Source organism: Crassostrea angulata, chromosome 10 (assembly GCF_025612915.1).
Source record: "Crassostrea angulata isolate pt1a10 chromosome 10, ASM2561291v2, whole genome shotgun sequence".
In the NCBI taxonomy this organism is placed as follows: Eukaryota; Metazoa; Mollusca; class Bivalvia; order Ostreida; family Ostreidae; genus Magallana; species Magallana angulata.
Window position 1 is genome coordinate 4726164 of NC_069120.1, and position 23768 is coordinate 4749931.

Below are 23768 nucleotides of genomic sequence, written 5' to 3' on the forward strand. Positions count from 1 at the left end.
TCGTAAAGGAAGTCGTATCTGAGCGAATAGAATTAAGTACGGGTTAACGAAATCTTCATCTGGCGGGAAACGGCAATTTTAACGAAACGGTAACCAACAATGCAAAAGTCCATAAAGTAAGTGCATCGTAAATAATTTCAATTTTCAAACAGATACACTTATCGGCAAAAGTGTCTTTAATAACAAAAAAATGATTCTTTAATAAAAAGTTAATATGTTTTACGGTGCTACCGTTCTGGCGAGTGCAGCAAGAATTACACATACTGTACCTTGCATCATTATTTAGGTATCAACGAACGTCAAAGAATTTTTGAGAGAGTATTGCTCTACAATAAGTATGCCAAAGGTACTAATTTTAATGGTTATGATACATACAGCGCAACCCCCTACCCAGAGAGAGAGAGAGACACACACACACACACACACACCGGTACCTGTTGTAGCTGTGTAATTTCCCACTTTTAAATTTAATGGTCTGACTATATGCAATATCTACATAATTTTTTTTTACCTGTTTATTTTTTCATTTTATTCCTTTTTATTTAGATTAAAATGTCCTATTGTTTATTTCCTCCATACTCATATACTTACCTGCCTAACGTTACTGTACATGCATGCACAATTATTTAGTTTAAAATTGATCGATATGACAGTAAAGTATAGCTCTTGCTAGTATATATATATAAAATCTCAATATTACAAAAAGATTAAAAACAAATCATATGTCAATGAGGCAGGTATCGCAGACTATACTGAAATAGCCAGTACACTCATTTGTTTGATCCACCTCTAAATTTATTGCTGGAAATATAGCGCGAGTGCACTGTGACGTCATCAATGACTTTGTTCGTCTTTGTTTACGTTTCTCGACTCAATACGAAGGTATGGAAGCATGTAACAAATCTTTTGAGTCTTGCCAAAGCACATGCCACATGCGGTACTCAAAACGTGTCTTCAAACTTTAAGTCACAGAAAATTACGAGTTAAAAGTCTGCCATTTTTGGCATAGCACCACGGGTGAAAACATTAGAGAGCATTATGGGACATAGACAAAAAATTTTGTTTGATGAACTGTAGGTTTCGATCGTTCTTTTTCCCGCGCACACTGGTTCTTAGAGCTCGCTTTGCTAGCCGGCGCTGCGCGCCGGCGAGCTGCGCTCAATATTATTTTTATAGGCCTTTAGTTGTTTCAGTTTGTTGACAGGCTGTTCTAATCGCGGAGATTCTGTGTCCCCAAAAAGGGAAGAAGGGATACAGTTAAATACTTTCAGAGATTCTCACCTATAAATCATTTATATTTTTGATCCATAGGTCTTATGGGTTCACCTGATATACAGTAAATGACCCATGGAGAACATCATTGAATTTCAGATTGTTTACTACATCTGACCAGAGACATAAATAACATTTATTGTTATAGTCTGTCACAAGTTATTGCTTCCATCAGTTTTTGATGATAAAAATACACATACCTGTGAAAGAAGTACGGTTGAAATCGATGAAATGGAAAATATCCAAGATATCTTCATTGAAACATTATCTCTTTTCACCCATAAAAGTTTACAGGATGAAAACAAATTTCTTACGGAGAATTATAATGGGAAATGTTGACATCTTTTCTTCATTTGGAAGTACTCAGGACACCTCGCACAATTTTTCAATGTTATCATCTGGGTTTATTAATACCTGATGCAATGCAAAATCTCCGTAGACTTTCTATTTTGGGATTAGTATTGAAACTTGAAGCTGTAGAGGGGGCATTTCAAAAGAGATAATCTGGACATTTTTCATATTAGTGGATGAACAGAGTTCGAGCACAATTCAAGGGTATTTATTATTATCGAAATATCAAGCGAAAAGTGGTGGAAGCAAAAACTCGGGACAGAATATATTTATGTTTCTGATCTGAAATGTTGGCTTCATAATCAGATAATTAAACATTCATTTCAAAAACTCTCCAATGATGGTGTCCTTCATTTTGAAGACTTTATAATCAACCTAATTAAACTGTTTTGGACCCATCGCCAAAATGGGATATAATAGCCTGTTCAGAATATAGTATCTCAGATGGGATATAAATTTAAAGTGCAAAAAAAAAAATTTCATTTGGTATATTTTGATAAAAATCCATATTAGGCCTAACAAAAAAATGTGTTTGTTTACAGTTACCCGACTGATCCTATATTTAATCGCTGACCCTAATTGGTTTTTTTCCATCGTTTGAAATCCCGAAGTCACACGTGGGTACATTTAACTTTTATATTCATCTTAATTGTCAAGCGTTTGAAATCGAAAGCGGAAAAAAAAATGGCGTCAACATCTACGTCCACGTTCTCTGCAGTTCGAAGAATGCGCACACATAAAGCAAATGAAGTTGATATTGGCATTGCCGAATGCAACAGGATGGCAACACAACAAGTTTTCTGGATTTTCTTTATTTCGCTATCCAACCTATATTGAACACCAGACATCAACTCCGTGGTGTTATCTTATCAATTTCTTGCATTTATTTCCCTAAAATTATCCTTCAACATCATTTTAAATCCATTTTTGCACATCTTGATCATGGCCATGTTTGATGCTTGTGGTGTTCAGTATCATGTTTTTAAAAAAAAAATAATGGGTGTCTGTTCTGTATAAAAACTTAGCATATCGAGCCATTTTCAAGGAACATTCTGCATAAAATAGTATAGTCTATTGCACTATTGATACTATTACTAGGCCAGGCGCAGATCGAAAATTAATCCTCAGGGGGGATCTCTACTCAGCATGGTAATTGTTGCAACAGCAGACAAAAACTAATGTTTTGTATTTCTAGAACACATTTTATCCACCAATTAATGAAGATAAAGTTTAAAATCAATAAACCTCTAGATTTTATATTTGATTACAAGTACCTAGATTCTATAAAAAAGACTATAAACAAGGCACGAATTTTACTGCAAAACTGAAAGGGTTAAATAAAACCACGTGGTCTAAAATTTAAATGACAATAACATTCGCAGGGGTGCATATGGCAAACAAAAGTAAGCATGGCAAAAGAGTTTTGTATTATCAGGTTATGTGACGTTTGTGAACAAAAAATCCTACCTACCGACCCTATTTTTTTTCAGCAATTAACAGTAAACAAACATATTTTTTTGTTTGGCCTTAATGTATATCAAATGCAACAACTTTGGTAGACAAGTTTTCCTAAACGTCTATAGTTCATCAGATTATTCAAAAGAAGTTTCAGATATACTGTGGGATTAATCGCCGTAATAGTACGGTTACAAAAAATGCTTACCAAAAGTTGCTACATTTCCCCTATTCTGATGCGGATATACCATAGGGTTAGCATAATAAAAAAGTTCTAGTTTTTTGCACTTTTATATCCCATTTGGACGATTGGTCCCAACCTATTATAATTACATCATGTTTGATAAACTTTTAACTTGTAATCTAATGTAGTAATAATGTACAGTTTGTCTAATTTTAGTTCTATTTATCATCACACAGATCATTTTTCTCATCTCCAAAGCCCAAGAAAGATGAAACACCTACTAGCAAAAAGTGAGTCGGATTTATTTCATTAGATTTAGATTCAAAGCAAGAATACAGTGATTATTGCATACCACCTACATCTGTTCTTGATATGCAAAGTTATTGTTCAAGGAGAAACTACTGCTGATTATATTTGAAATTGATGGAAATTATATTCCTGTTGCTGATTCTAACATGATATATTTATAGTTCCCATATACTGTTGAATCAAATGTTTGATTCTCTTTAACAGTGCTATTGAAGATGAAGTTAAGGACGAGCGATCTCCCCTGAAACAAAATAATGGATCCCCGACAAAGGACTCGCCTGTAAAGGCGACAAGAAAGGGAAGGAGATGTTGGGTTATTGAGAGTGATGACGAGGAGGAGGGAACTAAGGAAACAGAACAGGAGAACCAGTCAAACAGTACTGACCCGGTCAAGGTATATTACATATCAGCAAATCCTTGGTATAAAGGTTCTGATATACCTAAGAAACAGATTGGCCTATCTCATATTAAAATAGAGAATGGCTAAACCAATAAATGTACAGACTACATTTTATCTTAAAATAATAAATGTATATTCAAAACGTGCGATAACGTTTATATTTGTGCTCATGGTGCATTATTAGGCCATGTGTATTCATCAGAAATTGAAAGTCGCAGATTTCCAATGCAAACATAAGGGGAAATGTACCTTGAATGTGAATATAATACTTTTGAACTGTTATAAGGTCTGTGACTAATTAAGGGGTTATAGCGATGGCAGCAATGAAAGAGAAATATGGCAGATAACTTTCTAGGCTAAGACTGCCAATATTTTTGATATTCAAAAATCACCTGCTACATTTTACACCTTAGACATATCCAATTGATGAATTAACTTGCAATATTTCAGTTAGAAATGATTATCTAAGATTGGGAAAATTAACTATTATTAATATTCCTTCCTTGTGTATATTTCAGGTTAATGGTGTTGAAGACAAGAAGACAAAGAGTGATGAAGTTGAGATGGTTGAATCACCGGCAAAGTCTCCATTTGGACTTCCAATCAGAAAAACAGGTTATTGATCATAGCTGGATATTTATTTACATTTACACAGTATGCTTGAATAACACATATTAATAAGTTAGATTAAAATTGGTTCTTTCAGCCCGGAAAAGTATGACAACCCCCAATAATAAGAAGAAGAGTCTGTCCTTTAGTCCTCAGAGTGAATCGCCGGCCAAGAAAATCAAGCTGGAGAAGGAGGAAGAGCCAGTCTCCAATGAAAAGTCAAATAAAAATACAGAGGCTGATGAGGTGAAAGTTGAGGTCAAGAGGGAAACTGTGGAGGAAGACATGGAGATGGAGGAGGCAAAGGTCGGTGTCAGAATCAGGGCAATATAAATTTAAGTGGACACAGTAGAAGGCAAAGGGTGGTGTGAGAATCAAGGCAATATAAATTATAGTGTCACAGCAGAAGGTAGAGGTCAGTGTCAGAATCGGGGCAATATAAATTATAGTGAACACAGCAGGAGGCAAAGGTCGGTGTTAGAATCAGGGCAATATAAATTATAGTGTACACAGTAGGAGGCAAAGATTGGTGGGAGAACCAGGGCAATATAAATTAAAGTGTACACAGAAGGAGGTAAAGGTTGGTGTCAGAATCAGGGCAATATAAATTACAGTGTACACAGTAGGAGGCACAGGGTGGTGTCAGAATCAGGGCAATATAAATTAAAGTGGACACAGTAGAAGGCAAAGGGTGGTGGGAGAATCAGGGCAATATAAATTATAGTGAACACAGCAGGAGGCACAGGTCGGTGTCAGAATCAGGGCAATATAAATTAAAGTGGACACAGTAGAAGGCAAAGGGTGGTGGGAGAACCAGGGCAATATAAATTATAGTGAACACAGCAGGAGGCACAGGGTGGTGTCAGAATCAGGGCAATATAAATTATAGTGTACACAGTAGGAGGTAGCTGCAATAATGAAGACCTCTCCTGATTTTTTTTTTTTTTTTTTTTGGGAGAGGGCTACAACTCCATAGGATCTCCGTAATGGTGCAAGTGCGGGAGAGATTCACTCCCTCAACGATTTCGTCTCAAATTGTTTATAGATGACAATAACATTTGCATTTCTTACCTGAAGTCAAACGTTGTAGATGTCTTTGGCATAAATTAATCCAAAAATATCAAGTATAGTCCATATTTGGCATATATCGGTTATTTTTCGTGTATGTCAACAACGAAATTTGAATTTGTCCGCCATGTTTACTGACCTTGACCAGTTTTATTTTGGGACAGCCAATGAGAATTCAGGAGCGGATCTTGAACTGAATATAGGAATTCCCCTATTTTAAACATAATTAACGCGGTAAATATGAATTTTCCATTATATACCATTTCCTTAAATGATGTTTTAGTGATATAACGAGGTAAGATCAATTATTTACACTGACATTCACATTATCAAGCCCATCAAAACTGCAACTGTACATCCCATAAAATCACGCGAGAACTGTCATGGCTGCTGTAAAAGACGACTGGTAAACATGCTGATGCGTTTTATCTGGTTTTGATTTATATACGGTTAGTTTGTTCAACCTGAATATCTAAAGAAAGTGAAATATAAAATCGATCTTTTCAGACCGAAGTCAGTCGCATTAAAAAATTAATTTTGCAGCATTACGGAGATCCTGTGGAATTGTAGCCCTCTCCAGTAAACATCAGATATAAAAAATCGGAGAGGGCTACATTATTGCAGCTAAGTAGAAGGTAAAGGTTGGTGTCAGAATCATGGCGATATAAATTAAAGTGGACACAGCAGGAGGCAAAGGTTCGCGTCAGAATCAGGGCAATATAAATTAAAGTGGACACAGCAGGAGGCAAAGGTTTGTGTCAGAATCAGGGCAATATAAATTATAGTGTACACAGAAGGAGGCAAAGGTTGGTGTCAGAATCAGGGCAGTATAAATTATAGTGTCCACAACAAGGTATTTAAAAAAAAAAACTTTTCAAAAAGATCCCAGACAATAAAAGCAATGCATAAGATCTACGAGAAAAGCAAGGCATTTTTATTAAAATTTCTGGTTTATTTCTCAATCTACAGTAATCGGTTTAAATCTGTAATAATGATGTTAATTATTTGGTTGTCATGTCTTATTCTAAACAGGAAACTAAAACAACACCAAAGTCAACTAAAAAATCAGCGAAGAACCAGAAAAAGAAAAAGGAAGAGAAATCTCCGAGTACAAAACAAAATGATGCTTCTGAAGAAAAGAAAAGTAAGTAAGCATAGCTATTTTAAATTTTCATGAGATTTAAACTGACAAACATGTATAGTAAATTTAGAAGTAGATGATCCTTTGTTTTAAATTCAGGTTCAAAGACCACAAAAGATACTGCAGAAAAGAAACCACAGAAAACTTTTCACAGTTTTTTTGGTAAGTTTTTTTCTATTTATGTCTTATCTTAGAGATTTACAGCCCAGTGTTATTTTTTCCTTTAGGCATTAGAATCTCTGAATAAAGATGGCAATGAAGAATTAGGGCTTTTCGACTTTCGGTCGAAAAGACCTATTGTTATTCTGATGTTTTATTATTATTTTTCTTTTTCTCGACAGAATTTCGGCAGCGATTTTTTTAAAACGGAAAGGATTTCAGAAATAACTATACATTATTAGTCTTATAGCATTTTCATATGTCACCAGTATGTAAGGTTTTGGATTTCCGGTTCCGGTACTTCCGGTTTACACAAGCAAAATAGTAGAAATTAAATGAATCAATATATTGTTTTTATTTTTAAAGGAAATTCGTTGTAATTTTAGAGTTAGATCAACCATGTCAGGTTGTTAAAAAAGTAAAGTTGCGGCGAGTTTCTATCTCTTATCAGTTTTGAGATTTTAGGCCTCAAACTTGAGAAAAGGGGGGATGAAAAAATAAAAAACTCAGAAAAGCTTAGGAATGTTCTCAGATGGTTAAGATTTTGTTCAAATAGAAGTAATTAAAGTATATTTAAAATTTCATTGAAAAGTATTAAGTACTTCCGGTTTTATGAGACGATGAAAATTGTCTATGGGAGTTTCTATGTTAAATTGAATTCACGCATGTAACGTTTTCTCAAGCAGTTTTCAAGCAAATATTTTTATATTTTGTATTTGTAATAAGGGACCTAATGTGCAGACCGGAAAAGGTCCTGGGAAAAAAATTCTAAAAAATAAGGGATCTGAAGGGGTCAATATTAAAAACATACCTTTAGCTGTAACTTTTTTATTGTTTATCCGATTTTCAAAATCTTTTCGGTTTATAGTTCAGAATTAAGAGTACAATTTAAAACATATGGTCCGAGGGAGCAGTTTTTGACTCCTTATAGGGGTTTTAAGGGTCTGAAAATGATAACTTTATCACAATTCAATTTCAAGAGTTATCTCGCTTTGCTCAATAAATGATTAGGATAGATATTGTGTTAATAGACGTAATTAAGATATATTCCAAGTTTCGTTGAATAGTGTCGAGTACTTCCGGTTTTATGAGCCGATGAAAATTATCTATGGGAGTTTCTATGTTAAATTGAATTCACGCATGAAACGTTTTCTCAAACAGTTTTTAAGCAAATATTTTTATATTTTGTACTTGTAATGAGGGACTAAATGCGCAGACCGGAAAAGGTTTTAGGAAAAAAATTCTGAAAATTAAGGGACCTGAAGGGGTAGGTATTAAAAACAGCCCTTTAACTATAACTTTTTTATTACTCATGCAATTTTCAAACTCTTTTCAGTTATTAGTTTAGAATAAAGAGTACAATTTAAAAATTAGGTCCAAAGAGCCACTTTTTTGACTCCTTATAGGGGTTTTAAGGGCCTGAAAATGATAACGTTATCACATTTTTTAAAAATTAAAAATTCAAGAGTTATCTCGCTTTGCTCAATGTATGAATAGCATTAGAGCTTTAGGCATACCAAAACACTTGAATCTTAAATGAGTACTTTCTTATATATGAATTTTAAGAACTTTTTTTTCAAGAAATAAACGATGTAGTTGGATAAAAAATTCTGCAGTTGTCTTTCTTTGGGCATTTAATTTCTTAAATTTTAACGTGTGGGTATATGCTCATGATATTTTTTTAATTTTTAGAATACAGATTTTGAGAGAAAATATAATAAATTGAAAGAAGGGTTTTAAGGGCTGTCGAAAAGCCCTTCCTTTTTGTTGGAGACAAAAATAGGTCTAGTTCTAATTTTGCTTCTATTAATGCTTTAATATTTTTATGCCCCCCTTCGAAGAAGGGAGGGCATATTGCTTTGCTGCTGTCGGTATGTCGGTCGGTCCACCAACAGTTTCCATTCATTTTCTTCACAGAGGATGAACATATTGAAATGAAATTTGGTATACAGGTTAATCATGATAATATCTAGGTCAAGTTTGGGTACAATTGAGCAATTTTTGACAGAGTTATGTCCCTTGGATGTAGAACAATTCTATTTATTTGCCGTTTTTGTTTATTTTCTTTGCAGAGGATGCACATATTGATATGAAATTCGGTATACAGGTTTATCTAAATAAATCTAAGTCAAGTTTGATTTTGGGTATGATCAAGCAATTTTTGACAGAGTTATGGTCCTTAGACGTAGAAAAATTCCAATGAGTTATTTGCAGTTTCCGCTCATTTTCTTCGCAGAGGATGAACATATTGAAATGAAATTTTGTATACAGATTTATCATGATGATATCTAGGTCCAGTTCAATATTGGGTACGGTTGTGCAATTTTTGACAGAGTTATGCCCCTATGACTTAGAAAAATTCTAATTATTTGCAGTTTACGTTCAATATCTTTGTGGGTGTTTCCAAGGGAGGGGGGCTAATTGTTTTTTTAAACTAGATTCTGTTTTATTTGTTGTATTTTCTGTAAGAGTTGTAAATATTTTTTAAAAACTCTTGTGAAAACTTGGTCACACTGTATAATTATGATTTTTAATCTGGATCACATACACTCTGATAAAGCAAATTTTATGCAGAATCCTTAAAAAACATATACTAGTATACGTTTTAGGAGCAATTATATAAAGATGTTTTTATTATTCTCAATGCGAATGGTAAACAGTGTTTAACAAATTTTCCCATATTCTTAATAACACATTCATAGCAGAGAATAGGGGTAAACATTTTCAGAAAGAATAATGTAAAAGACAAATTAAACTCTTCCCTCAAAGCAAGGAGAGATTGAAAAATAGTTTTTGATTTTGCAAAGTTTTTTAATTTCTTTTAGCACCAAAAACTGAACCAAAAGTGGAAGATTCATCAAGTGAAGATAAAAAATCCAGTGATGATAAGAGGTAAAACTCTAACTCTATCTCTCTGCACATCTTTCTCTCAAACATGCTTACAAACTCACCATAAAAAGAGAATATACACACATTAAACAAATATGTAAATTAACAGTTGTAACATCAAACATCTTTGTATATTAGATAACCTGAAAAGGTTGAGTAGTCATTAAGTAGGGAGGAGTTCTTCATCAGCTGTACCCACACATGGTCATCTCGGACCAAGTGGTAAATCAGTGTGTTACTCCCTGTCCCATACCCTGCTTGGTGATCCCCGTGCATGGGCACCATGGGCTGACCATTAAACATGATCCAGGCGTAGGCATCGTTGTTCTGTGTGCCCAGTATGTGGGCTGTGAACAGATAGGTTCCATTGACCTTACACACAAAGTGGGAGGAGAAGATGTCGAACGAGTCGCCCAGGTTAAGGAACACCTGGTCGTAGGTAATGATGGTCTCCTCCCGCACAGGACCCAGGGGAGAGCTTCTACTGGCCGAAAATGCAATGGAAGGGGGCAGAACTGCAGGCTCACCTAGAAATAGAGTTCATACTGTCATACTGAAGCAGTTTGTGTTGTAAAGTATTATGCTTTCTATTTGTAATTCTTTTTTTTTTTGTACCATGTGTTTTTTTTTGCCTCTACAGGGACCAGGCAGATCAAACCATGTTTAAAAATGCCTTTATGGTATAATTGGAATGATTGCATACTGCTATACTTGATTAGAGTATAGAACAACTTTATGCTATGATGATGGAGGAACATTATCTACAACATTCTGCATCCATTGCATTACTGTATTATACTGTGACTTAATGGTGTGGGTCTTTTGTTTTGGATAGTTTTATTTGCAGCTATTGATAGAACCATAATTATACTCCACGCAACAAAGTTGCGAGGAGTATAATGTGTTTGACTGGTCAGTCAGTCTGTCCATCCATCCTTCAGTCGGTCCAGCTTTTTTTGTACCTTATGTCCTTTATCAAGTTATTTTGTGTATTTGATGCATAACCTGTCATTATTTATGTTTATTATTGTCAAGTAATAGGGGAGTATGAGGCTTGTGAGATTCCTCACTTTTTCTTTCATTTTATAAATATTTGATAGTACAAATCAGTCTTAAAAGTTTTATGAGTTTTCAGTAATGCATCAATCAAATCGTCTTTAACACTCATTTGTGTCTGAGCTATTTTTAAAACTATGTACTGGTTCTGACCTTTCTGACCTTTGGGTCCTAGTCTTCCTTCGACCCCAATCCGCCCCAGTTCTCCTTTCTGTCCTTTTTCTCCAGTGTAACCTTTTTTACCTCTTCTTCCTCTTTCACCTGAGCCACCTGGTGGTCCCATTAAGCCCTGCACACCTGTAAGAAATGCAGAATTTGGGAGGGTTGTACATCAGAAGTGGTAAAATACATTGTATAAAAATGTCCACGAGTTCTTGGTTGTAGATGAATATTTTATGAATATGATCTTTTAAAAATGTTTATAAACTTACTTTTTCTCCAAACAACAATAAATCTGAGTAGATAATTTGTAATTAGATAATGTGAACATCTTACTTTAATCAGCCTCATGCTGACTATAGTAGTTCTATTATGGAACAGGAGTTCCTTCTCATTAAATTTAAATTTAAAGAATGAAGAAAGAAAGGCAAAATGACAAAAAAAGGCATGCTACTGACTTAAAAAGGAAGTCGGGACAAACTCAGGGAATTTGTACTTGAACAGTGAGCATCATGCAGAGAATTTACAGCCATAAAATGGCAGAGACCCTCAACATGGACAACTTAAAGGCAAACCCTTCCTGGCGCTACAGGATTATGAAGAAAAAAGGCATGTGTATGCAAATGGGAACACTTCTTGTCATGAATTCCTTGTCAAGAAGATGGATTCCTTCCTTTGTTTTGGACGGGAGCAAGAACAAGTGATAACAACAACAAGCCCCACAGCCTAGCTAGCTATTAGAAAGCAAGCTACCACTCCATAAAGCTTTTCAGCAAAAAAGTACCAAAAAAGAAAAGCTGCCTAACAGTATGACCAGAACCAGAGTGATTAGGGGATAGATGTGGTATGTAGGAAAACACAGTAGCGTTTTACGTAATCCTAAAGTCTGTTGGTGCTTGACTCCATGCATGCCGACATCACCTGTGCATCAAGGCAACTGGCTCCATCCCTGCTGCAATTCCTGAAGGCCCAACTGAAGGCCATCATTTACATTTCCATGTATTTTAATTAAGACAAATAAACTAACATTTTCTGACAGCAGGAAAAGTGACAAAACTACAGGTTGTATGAGGCGACCGGTGTTAGTGTGCCAGTGGGATAAAATATGCTTAATTAGCTGGGTCGTAAGTTATTTTATCAACGCTGAGATTGTCATTGCCTCATTGACAGAATGAGTCCTGATAGCAAATTTAATGACCTCTTGTCTCATGTGCTCACTACATTATTCCAGTAAAAATCACAAGCTCACTATTTATAGTCCATGGCAACAAACTGTCTGACAGAATCTTACATGGAATCCCAAACTTACTATGATAATATTAATATCATATTCACCACCTTCTAAATAGTAGAAAGGTGCATGTCTTACCTTGGATCCCAGGGTGACCGGGGTCCCCTCTCTCCCCCTTTGGGCCTCTCTCTCCTTGAATTCCATTGGCCCCATTATGACCAGGCACCCCAGGGGTTCCAGGAATCCCTGGGGGGCCGGAGCAGTAGTCGTCTTTCATATTTCCCGGCCTGGCACTCAGTGCTGGGAGACAGAGAAGGACTAGGACTGGAATTACCGGCATTATTAGCTGGTCTAGAACAGAGATCAACCAAGATTTACACTCAATCAACAGGCCAAGGAAAAGTTAATTGATTTCATTTCGAGAAAAAATGGATGGACCAAATATAAATCAACTATTACTCTGTCTTCAATGACATTTCCCTTTTAGAGGTAGTCACAACTCAGTCATGCCATACATAATCTTTGTCTATTCTCCACCCCCAGCCCCCTCTCAACCCCCCCCCCCCCAAAAAAAAATAAAAATAAAAATAAAAACCCACACACAAATATTATACACTATGATTCTTATCTGTCTAAGCAAAATGATAAGTTTTAATTGAAACAGGTATTTAGACATAGATTGTTTGATATTTGATTGCTGTAAAATTGCAAAATGTCCATGCATTATTATAAAACATTGTGAATGATGATTTGAGAAAAAAAGATGACGATCATATTGTTTAATAAGAAAGGCTTCTATTTGTCATTTGAAAATTAGAGAAATTAAATCCTTATAAAAAGCCATCAGTGTATTGTATCAGTGAATGATTTAAAATATGTTCACAAGATATATAAAAACAAATCTTACCTATAAGAAGTAGACTTTTAATAAGCCTCTTTAATTCTCACCATCTTAGTATTGGAGAACCAATTAGCACACAAATGAATGTCCTTTGTGAGTGATGATAAGATTTGATGACGGCTATAACATAGCGACGACGTCTGCACTTAGCTTTATCTCTGGTTCAGCGTTGAGTGGAGTGCCGACTCCCTGATGTATTGGGCTAACTGGACCCTGGGTAATGGCAGGGACCACTGATGATGTAATTTGATTCACTAAACCATTTTTTTGTCCAGTCCAGACTCTGCAAAAACGAGATAATGAGATCATTTATTTTGACTTTGATGCACAGAATTTCCATTAAAATTTGATGATTGTGTTGAGGTCTTTTTGGTGGTTATATTGATTCCAGTAAATTAATATATTGTAATGATGTACAAAACTCTGAAAATGATGATTGTTAACCAATGGTTTGCTGTTTTGGGAGAATTCAAGTTTCAGATGATTTGTGTTTTCTCATTAAGCTTGAGTTTCATGGTCATTATTCTAAATGAAGAGTTTTTTCTGTCATTTTGTTTTGATACAACAAATTTTTCAAATCAACATTTAATCTTTGTAATTTTTGTTTAAATTTGAAGAGCAATATGTAAACAATCAAAATTGAACTGAAATATTGGTATGTTGCAAATATATTTTTCATGCTGTGGGAGCTAACACAGATACCGTATTTTCCCGACGATAAGTCAGTATTTTTTTTCATTGAAGCAGAGCACTCGACTTATCGTCTTGATAGACTTGTCTTAGGCTTGAGGTCAGAAAATTGTGAAAAATAGTATTAAAAATTTTGGTTTTAATCATCTTGAGCTGGCTGTGTAGTTGAAAATTACGTTGTTGAATTCAATGTTCATCTTTAATTATTATCATTTTCACTCATCTGTTAACACTAGAATACATATTAATAACAGTTATTGAACAATGGTGCATTGTCTTTAATCAATTAAAAGTTTTACCGTTCCGTTTTTATAAACACATTGTCACATGATTCCATATATCACTATAGTGGGAAGATAATATTGCGCAGTAAAATTGAAACCAAACTTGGATGGATAAAAATATTGCAGTAGGTCCGGGGAATGTTTTAAAGTTTTATTATTTTATTAGTAAAGAGTTGTTAGTGGAAAGTATGAATAAGAAATATTTTACGGTCAAAATCAATCTTAAAATACGTAATCGGCAATTATCAACTCTATTGTTTATACGGTAGACTGATCCCGATTGTGTTAATTATCTTGCTAAGGCTGACATCTATACGGCAATTTCACTCCCTGTGTACATAAAGAGTACCGTTATAAGAGTGATTATAGGTCATGAATTAATTATTGTCCAATTCTTTGATTATAAAAAATTTAGAAAACGTATGTATGTCGTATATCGTCATTATCAAGTCGTACAAATGATCGATCTATTCTAACAGTGTCTCTGTAAAATAATAGCGTGTAAATGTATTACTGGATACAAAGTAAACAAGTTTAATCAAATCATAGTAATTGCTAAGCTTTCTGCACTTGAGATCCCCCTTTTGAAGTCCGACACGAGACAGGTGCATGCCTCTGACACCGGAAATTGTTAAACAAACATTGACCACGCGCCGAGTCAACAGGTGGCTGGTTACGTAATGGCGAATACACTGGCGATAGTCAGAGTGGATAATTATTTTAATGCATGGGAATAAAATATTTCTGTCAAAGTAAGTTTAGTTTTGCATAACACGCGATATCGGGAATTGTTTACAATGCAAGCGACTTTGTAGATGTTGTCGGTATTTGAAAATATGATGCATAAGTATAAAGAGTAATTGTTTAAATGTTTATCATTAATAATAATTGGTAGCAATATCGGGGACATCGTGGCATCAAACACTGATAATGTTACTGCAGTTTTATACACCATTTTGAAGCGATAAGTTCGACGTGTCGTCTGAATCGACGTATCGTAGGATTTTGTTAAAACTTTGGCTAAAAATGAGCAATTCGACGAGTCGTCCGCATCGACGAGTCGTCGGGAAAATACGGTACACTATCAGAGCAATTATAGCGACAACTGCTTCCCAACTTAACTGATTTTTTATCTTATTTCCACATATATGTATAAAAGCAAATCTTAGTGAAGTTAATTACAATCCTTATTTATGTTTGTATTATCAATTTAAGGCCATTAAAACTTGTAGGTATGTATATTATGGCATTTGCAGTGCATTTTAATCCAATTTTTCAACCTTGAAAAATACATATCGGCATCTCAAAATGTTTATAATTTTTTTAATAATGGTTCAAACTCACTCAAAATTGCTACATTTGTAAATTATATATCCTATCAAAGTATGCAAAGAAAAAAAAATACCAAGTGGGGTAAAAAATGTTAAAATATGGTGTATGTACATGACTGCTTTATACAGTTTGTCAGTTTTTCATTGAATTCCCCAATTCAATCTAAATTGTTAAATATAATTGTCATTTCACATTAAATAACGAAAAATGTGTGTACAAGCATCCTAAAATGAATTGATATTGCCAAAACCAATATTCACATTTCACTAATAATAAAAGCTGATAACAGTAAAATAGTCTGGAATGCTCCTGCTGACGTCATGCGACAGACCTTAAGACCTTTAGTAGGTCTCAGTATATGCACCATTCAGATTTTCTTGCTGCCCACCTGTAGTGTAAACAAACTTCACTGGTATGATAAAAGATTTGAAAGGTTTGCCAAAACCTCTCCATCATCAATTTTTTCCACAGCAGTTTATATATCTTTTAATGTATTTTCTTATTGTTTATTCCAAAGGTTCTAATACAAACCAGTTTACCACAAGTAAATTGAGGTAATAAAGTTGTGTTTGAACTAAATTTGTTTTACATTATCATTGTTCGTAACACATCTTTCAGTGTAAAGAAGGCTTGTTTGTCAGAGAAGAGAGAGCATGGAGGATATGATCCAGCCAAATCAAACTATCATCCCATCGAAGATGCAGTCTGGACACGAAATGAAAAGTAAGTTTTATTTAGGAAATGGAATGTGTTGTCATTGTTCATTTGAGAGAATTGCTTTTTGCTCTTTATGCATTTCATATTTGTTTTAATGTGTAATGAAAATGTAGAGTCTCATTCTTGCTTCCAATCTTCCACAGAGTTCCCTACCTGGCTCTAGCCAAGACTTTTGAAGCAATTGAGAACATTTCTGGAAGGTAAATATCTTATAACTACTTGTCATTGAAACTTTGAAGTCAAATTAAATGTCTCTTCACCATCATTCGATCATTGCTGAGACAGTAATTTGAAACAGCTTTTGGTCACTTGTAATCAGTAAATTTAGCCAATTTGTAACCATAAGGGACACGTATTAGATTTAAAAAAAAAAGAACCAAAGGCTGGCTATGATAAAGTATAAAATGTAAAACAAATGGTGTAATACTTAAGTACATTCTGACAATGACTCCTTTAAAGATTCTTAATGCCACTTACTGCTTGTCTGAGCTGAACTGAAATTTGAATTCCTTGCAAAACAGTTTTCATTTTAAGATGTAAGTGTATATTTTGTCCAGATGTAGAGCAATGTTGGATAAATTAGGTCTAGGGACTTGCAGACTTGTACCATTTTGATTGATATGGTTATGAAGTCCTCTGACATGCTTTCAGACTGAAAACAATAGAGATTCTCTGCAACTTCTTCCGGTCGGTAATAGCTCTGAGCTCCAGTGATCTGGTTCAGTGTGTGTACCTTTGTCTGAACAAGTTAGCCCCGGCGTACGAAGGTCTGGAGCTGGGAATAGGGGAGACAGTTCTGATGAAGGCCATTGCCCAGGCAACAGGTGGGAACAGAAAGATGGAAGGAAATTTCACTATATCAGTGATTAAAACTGAAGTAAGAGAGCTTCTAGCACAAATTTTGATATTTTGAATTTCTACTGTAGGTCGAGGAATTGACAAAATTAAAGCTGATGCTCAGGAGAAAGGGGACCTAGGACTAGTGGCTGAGGTATGAGGAGTGGTTATTGATTAAACAATGGGCTGGTCTATATAATACCTATTACATAGAAAAAATGGTGGATTCGATTCTTAAGGCTTTCTCTGTGAAGTGAATAGTTTGTCTGTTTAACTTTATGTCTAATATATGAAAAACCCCTTCTGTGTCAAACTTCCCAGTGCCTTTGTTTAAAGGTGTGCAATTATACATACTTAGAACCAGTATATATATTTTTTGTTAATTCCTTGTCCAAAACTTCCTTTCATCGTATCTGGCTCATACCTTACCTCAAGAGTGCTTTAGTACCTTTGGTTAAAAGTGAAATGACCTTGAACTAAAATGTTTGCAAGATTAAAGCTTGATCCTAAGCAAACCCCCATCATTCCAATGTCCTTATTTTAAGAAGGACCATATAAAACGGGCACCATCTCAATGATATCTAGTAATTCATTTATTTTTTATTTTCACTCAATCAGTTGGTACACAAAAAACATAAGTATGACTTTTGGACAGAAGAACAAAGTCTTGTTAAAACTCTTACAGTGCTTTTTTCTCTTGTAGACGAGTAGGAGTTCCCAGAGAACGATGTTTGCTCCTCCAAAGTTGACTGTACCAGCAGTGTTTAATAAGCTCAAAGAGATAGCAGGCATGTCAGGCAATGCGGTAAGTAAACAATAAATTCTGTGGTGATACTACTTGTAAAACTTGTTTTTTTAATTATTTAAACTATACATTTATATTATTTAAAATAGAAATAGGAGAGGAAGATCATAGCCCAGGCTTATTTTCACTCAGCATAGTATTATTAAGCATATTTTAGATTGTTTAATATTATTGCTTCTACAGGATTTATATTTATGAAAGCTTTTAAATCATCAAATTTGTAGGCCATGACAAAGAAGATAGAAAAGATTAAGGGTATGTTTGTGGCATGCCGACAGTGTGAGGCACGGTACCTGATCCGCTCGCTGGGCGGGAAGCTCCGGATCGGCCTTGCGGAGCAGAGTGTGCTGACCGCCCTGGGAAATGCTGTGTTCAGGACACCTCCAGGTCAAGGTATGTGAGAGAAGTTCCCAGTTCTCTCGGGTAGGGGCTCCTGGTAACTGATTCTCTACAAGTTAAGGCTCGCGAGCATGTTTATTTGTATCATTTTATTTTCTGAACATATCGTTCGAAGCCTTGTGTATTGATGTCAACATGTTATACATTGTATCCTCACAGAATTTCCTCCGGAAGTATTGGATGCTGGTAAAGGTATGGGAGCTGATACCTTGAAAAAGAAAATGGAGGAATGTACTCTTGTAATCAAGACAACCTACTGGTAAGTGTGACATCAAAATTAAGTGGGTGTTATATGAATTATTATATTACATTGTATTATCTAATGATTGCCATCAAAATATATCTGTCAATCCTTGTTTTAGTGAGTGTCCAAATTATGATGCCATTATCCCAGCTTTGATAAAGTATGGCATTGAGGAACTACCAAACCATTGTAAACTTACCCCGGGTGAGATTTTGAAATTATCATGTAAATTGTAAAGGCCAAGTAGAGGTTGTTGATAATTTATTGATGACCAGTTTGGTTTTTTCTTCACATTTGGAACATTTAGGTTGACAATTTACTTTGAGGGTGCATCTACAGTTATAATCATGAGATTTATTCTACCGTTAAAACAGTGCTATTATATTACCATATTTACAGTGTATTCTACTGTTATGATGAATTATTAGTATATTCTACAGTAATATGTACGATGATATTTATTTACACTTAAAGGTGTTCCACTCAAACCCATGTTAGCACATCCTACCAAAGGAGTTAGTGAAGTTTTCAAACGTTTTGACGAGGCAGACTTCACATGTGAATATAAATATGACGGAGAGAGAGCACAGGTATTGTTGTTTACTTGTTAAACTTGTTTAGAATATAATGTTACCCATCCTTGTGTGTTTGATTTGATTATATATGAGAATAGTCAAGGCATTGTATGGTATTTTTAACTGAATTAAATGAAGAAGAAAATATGTGTCTACATAGATTCACATTCTGGAGAATGGCGAGGTACACATATACAGCAGGAACTCGGAGAACAACACAAGCAAGTACCCAGACATCATCGCCAGGATCCCCAAGGTACGAAACGACTCGGTCACATCCTGTGTCATCGACTCGGAGGCTGTTGCCTGGGATGCAGAGAAGAAACAGATCCAGCCATTCCAAGTTCTTAGCCACAGGAAGAGGAAGGTGAGTTATATTTAACTCTGAAAATGAAATAGACAGAGTTTAGCAAATGTCTAAAAGTAGGAAAGTTTGCAAGATAACATTTTCTTTGAAATTTGACAAACACTATTTAACTAGATTAACAGTAACTACTGGTACAAATTAATTGTTTGAAATTGAATTCTTAGGATGCTGATGCCTCAGAAATTAAGATCCAAGTGTGTGTGTATGCCTTTGACCTGCTGTTTCTCAATGGAAAGTCCCTGGTGAAGGAGCCTTTCAGGAAGAGGAGAGAACTCCTGCACTCTTCATTCAAAGAAGTGGAGGGAGAGTTTGTATTTGCCAAGTCCATGATTTCATCAAACACTGACGAGATCGCAGAGTTTCTTGACGAATCTGTTAAAGGTAATAAAAAAGTTATGCACTAATTATTGATCGAACATTGATATTATAATATATTGAATATTATCTCACTGAATTAAATGTAAATCCAGCAATAGTAATTTTTTAAGACATACTTGTAGTATTGGAGTAGGCTATACTCTAGGATCTCTTCTTTTTTTCTTCTTAAATGAAAAAAGAGAAATGTTTATGAATTGATGACCTTGATACGGACTGTGATTATAATTCAGGAAACTGTGAAGGTCTCATGGTGAAAACTCTGGATGTGGATGCCACCTATGAAATTGCCAAAAGATCTCACAACTGGCTCAAGGTATATATGTCTAGGCAACTTGTGATAGCATAGAGCCAAAATCTGTTAGGTTTTTTTTTCCTTATAATTAACGTTTGTGTACGTATACTATACACAGGTTATAAATTACATGTTTATATACATATACTATACACAGCTGAAGAAGGACTACTTGGACGGGGTTGGGGACACCCTAGACCTGGTGGTGATGGGGGGATTCCTGGGGACAGGAAAGAGGACCGGCAAATACGGGGGATTCCTACTGGGCTGCTACGACGAAGAAAATGAAGAGTTTCAATCCATATGCAAGGTACATTTCTCATTAGTTATGTAAAAGTGCAAAAAACATTGAATTAATAGTGGAATTTAGTCATATTAAAGTGGTTTATACATATACATGCATGTTGGGGACACTTACAAATTTTTCCTACCTTGGTTTAAAACTTTTTATCAATTAATGAGAAACATCGACTTTTTTTGTATCAGCCATATAGTAACATGTGAACTCGTAAATATTGAGCAACTACTACTATTTTCCATTTTACTTGTAATGCAGATTGGAACAGGATTTACTGATGCTGATTTAGAAAAACATGCCACATTTTTCAAGGACCATGTCACAGAAAAGCCTAAACCATATTATCGCTACGATTCCTCTGTAGAACCAGACCACTGGTTTGATGCAGTGCAGGTTTGGGAGGTCAAGTGTGCTGACCTCTCTATATCTCCCACACATCTCGCCGCTGCAGGAATCGTAAGTACTGCTGACCCAGGCTCATTGGTTAATGACCTTTACAACTATTTGATGTTATATCACAACATAAAGGATTTAAAGGGACTTGGACACGATTTAAATCGAAATTTTATTTTTTATTAGCTCACCTGAGCTGAAAGCTCAAGTGAGCTATTCTGATCACATTTTGTCTGTCGTCCGTCTGTCCGTCCGTCTGTCCGTAAACTTTTCACATTTTCAACATCTTCTCAAGAACTACTGGGCCAATTTCAACCAAACTTGGCACAAATCATCCTTAGGCAAAGGGGATTCAAAGTTTTGAAAATTAAGGGTCACACCCGTTTTCAAGGGGAGATAATTAGAAATTAATGAAAAATTTCAAGATATTTTCAAAAATCTTCTTCTCAAGAACCAGAAAGCCAGGAAAGCTGAAACTTCTGTGGAAGCATCCTCAGATAGTGTAGATTCAAAGTTGTGAAATTCCTGACCTCCGGGGGTAGGGTGGGGCCACAATGGGGGGTCGAAGTTTTACATAGGAATATATAGAGTAAATCTTTAAAAATCTTCTTCTCAGAAACTAATCAGCCAGGAAAGCTGAAACTTCTGTGGAAGCATCCTCAGGTAGTGTAGATTCAAAGTTGTGAAATTCATGACCCCCGGGGGTAGGGTGGGGCCACAATGGGGGGTCGAAGTTTTACATAGGAATATATAGAGTAAATCTTTAAATATCTTCTTCTCAGAAACTAAACAGCCAGGAAAGCTGAAACTTGTTTGGAAGCATCCTCAGGTAGTGTAGATTCAAAGTTGTGAAAATCATGATCCCTGGGGGTAGGGTGGGTCACAATGGGGGGGGGGGGGGGTCGAAGTTTTACATAGGAATATATAGAGTAAATATTTAAAAATTTTCTTCTCAGAAACTAATCAGCCAGGAAAGCTGAAACTTGTGGGAAGTATCCTCAGGTAGTGTAGATTCAAAGTTGTGAAAATCATGACCTCTGGGGGTAGGGTGAGGCCACATAGGGGGTGTTGTGTTAAAGTTTTACATAGGAATATATAGAGAGTAAATCTTTAAATATCTTCTCAGAAACTAATTAGCAAGATGATTCTTTATAATTATTAAGACTTTGGCTCCAGGACAATTCTTCGGCCTCACAAGAAGGTTCAGAGTTTGATGTAGCTAAATTTCCCATATATAAACAATTGTAAAGGATCTTTTTGAGAACTGCAATACTCAACATGTGATATAACTATAAAATTGAAGCAGGCAGCTATTTGTTCATTATAATCTTTTTGTATTACTGTTTTGAGTTATTGCCCTTGATTTATTGATTCTTGATTATTTTAATTAATGCATCCACTGTTAACCAATTATTGTGATGATTATTTTTATACAATAATAAATATTCAATGTATATAAGTTGTTCTGCATAAGTAGTTTTGGGTTAGGCCGGATTAGTTTGTTTATTTTTGATTTCCAATTTTTAGATACTATGAATTATTTTAGGCCGGCACATATATAGGGACAGTGTCTATTGCAATGCGATGAGCGACTGTTTGGGGTTAATTTGAACAGGTACGGAGAGATTGTGGATGTTAACAGCCCTGCTCTATCTAATCTTCGTGTTTTTCTAACCTACGATAAAGAGTGTGCGGTCATTCCTGCCCTGTATCGCATTAATACAAGTGTGCGGTCATACCTGCTTGTATTGGTGGTGGTTGCAGTGGAGCTGGTGTTCTGGCCTTTCTAGCGCAAGTGTGCGGCACTCCCTGCGTTAGGTTGAGCTGTTGGCGCAAGTGTGCGGTCATCCCTGCTTGCGTTATCTCTGCTTGCGTTAACGTTGGTACCTGTTAAGTTGCGTAGGTGTGCGGTCATCCCTGCCTCGTAACGTTGAGTCCCTATATATGTGCAGGAGCGGTGATTAAAGTCTGCTCTTGTAAATATTGGCAGCAATCAGGGCTATCCGAGTTCCAAGGGGGAAAAATGGATTTTATTTATACAGGATCTACATGTATTAGTGTACATTGTCCAGATTATTTGTATTAAGACTCCATTAGGCTGACGTTATCATACCTATTGTTCCTCAGGTGAGCGATGTGGCCCATGGGCCTCTTGTTTCTTATATGTAAAATGGTTTACTTGCACATTTACAAGAAATAACAACAAAATTAAAAAGCAATTATGCACAGAGACACCAGGAAATGTAAATACATGTACTTATAATATAACATGTTGTACATGTAGATATACCGTATAAAGAATAGTAACAGTTTATAAATATTACAGGTTGATCCAGAGAAAGGTATATCCTTGAGGTTTCCTCGGTTCCTGAGAATTAGAGATGACAAGAAAGCGGAGGATGCCACTTCAGCCTCCCAGGTCAGTGTCACAGTCGTGGGGGTGTTGTTGTTTAATCCTGCCGTTAAAGGCTAGAGGATTTTGATAATTCATGCTGATCTTGTAATCTTTTCATTTTCTTCTGTTTCTTTTGTTTGAATGAAATACATTTGTTATTTAAACAATTTTAAGCTGAAGATACATGTTTTGTGATAATAATCTTTTAATTATAATAGCAAATTGTTTAATGTATAAATTTTTAATACAGAATAATTATTTTAGATGGAAGTTTTATATGGCAAGAATTATGATTATTACAGCATTCAGAATTTAACATTTTAATGTTCTAACACATGTACCAGTCTATGCATTTCTAGCAGCATGTCAATGTCATTTATTTGATGTGAAACTTTTTGTTCCATTTCAGGTGGCAGAACTCTACAAAAGCCAACAACAAATTCAAAATCAACAAAAATCTGAAAAGGAGGAGGTTGAAGACTTTTATTGAAGATACATTTACATTTAATTTATAGTATGAATTGTAAATTATTATACAAATACATTTTTACATCAGGAAAAAGAGTTATTCCTCTTGG

The 23768-nt window shown here is 35.3% G+C and overlaps 2 protein-coding genes across 3 annotated transcripts; one reads left to right on the forward strand and one right to left on the reverse strand.

The window, feature by feature from the left end:
* Positions 1-21: 21 nt before the first annotated feature.
* Positions 22-23768, forward strand: LOC128166849 (DNA ligase 1-like). Its single transcript, XM_052832274.1, has 24 exons — positions 22-116; positions 3499-3552; positions 3776-3965; positions 4490-4586; positions 4678-4886; positions 6681-6792; positions 6889-6951; positions 9774-9840; positions 16109-16213; positions 16351-16407; positions 16859-17031; positions 17134-17198; positions 17748-17849; positions 18074-18242; positions 18408-18507; positions 18611-18696; positions 18967-19082; positions 19228-19434; positions 19599-19815; positions 20043-20125; positions 20262-20414; positions 20661-20858; positions 23122-23214; positions 23600-23768. Exons 1-24 carry the CDS (start codon positions 100-102, stop codon positions 23678-23680), a joined length of 2814 nt encoding a protein of 937 aa, XP_052688234.1. The 5' UTR covers positions 22-99; the 3' UTR covers positions 23681-23768.
* LOC128166853 (complement C1q tumor necrosis factor-related protein 2-like) lies at positions 9847-13885 on the reverse strand. 2 transcript variants are annotated; one of them, XM_052832279.1, is made up of 4 exons: positions 13191-13885; positions 12422-12634; positions 11056-11190; positions 9847-10364 (listed from the first exon to the last, which is right to left on the reverse strand). In XM_052832279.1, exons 2-4 carry the CDS (start codon positions 12621-12623, stop codon positions 9955-9957), a joined length of 747 nt encoding a protein of 248 aa, XP_052688239.1. In that variant the 5' UTR covers positions 12624-12634; positions 13191-13885; the 3' UTR covers positions 9847-9954. The 2 variants fall into 2 exon arrangements, with proteins under 2 accessions (XP_052688239.1, XP_052688238.1); XM_052832278.1 differs by having other exon boundaries at positions 11047-11190.

Coding starts and splice junctions, on each gene's coding strand:
- LOC128166853 (XM_052832278.1), bottom strand. CDS start 12,623: ATGCCGGTAATTCCAGTCCTAGTCCTTCTCTGTCTCCCAGCACTGAGT. Junction 11,191..12,421: donor CGGTCACCCTGGGATCCAAG/GTAAGACATGCA, acceptor CATTTCTTACAG/GTGTGCAGGGCTTAATGGGA. Junction 10,365..11,046: donor AGGACCCAAAGGTCAGAAAG/GTCAGAACCAGT, acceptor CTCTATTTCTAG/GTGAGCCTGCAGTTCTGCCC.
- LOC128166849 (XM_052832274.1), top strand. Junction 17,199..17,747: donor ACCTAGGACTAGTGGCTGAG/GTATGAGGAGTG, acceptor TTTCTCTTGTAG/ACGAGTAGGAGTTCCCAGAG. Junction 20,859..23,121: donor ATCTCGCCGCTGCAGGAATC/GTAAGTACTGCT, acceptor TAAATATTACAG/GTTGATCCAGAGAAAGGTAT.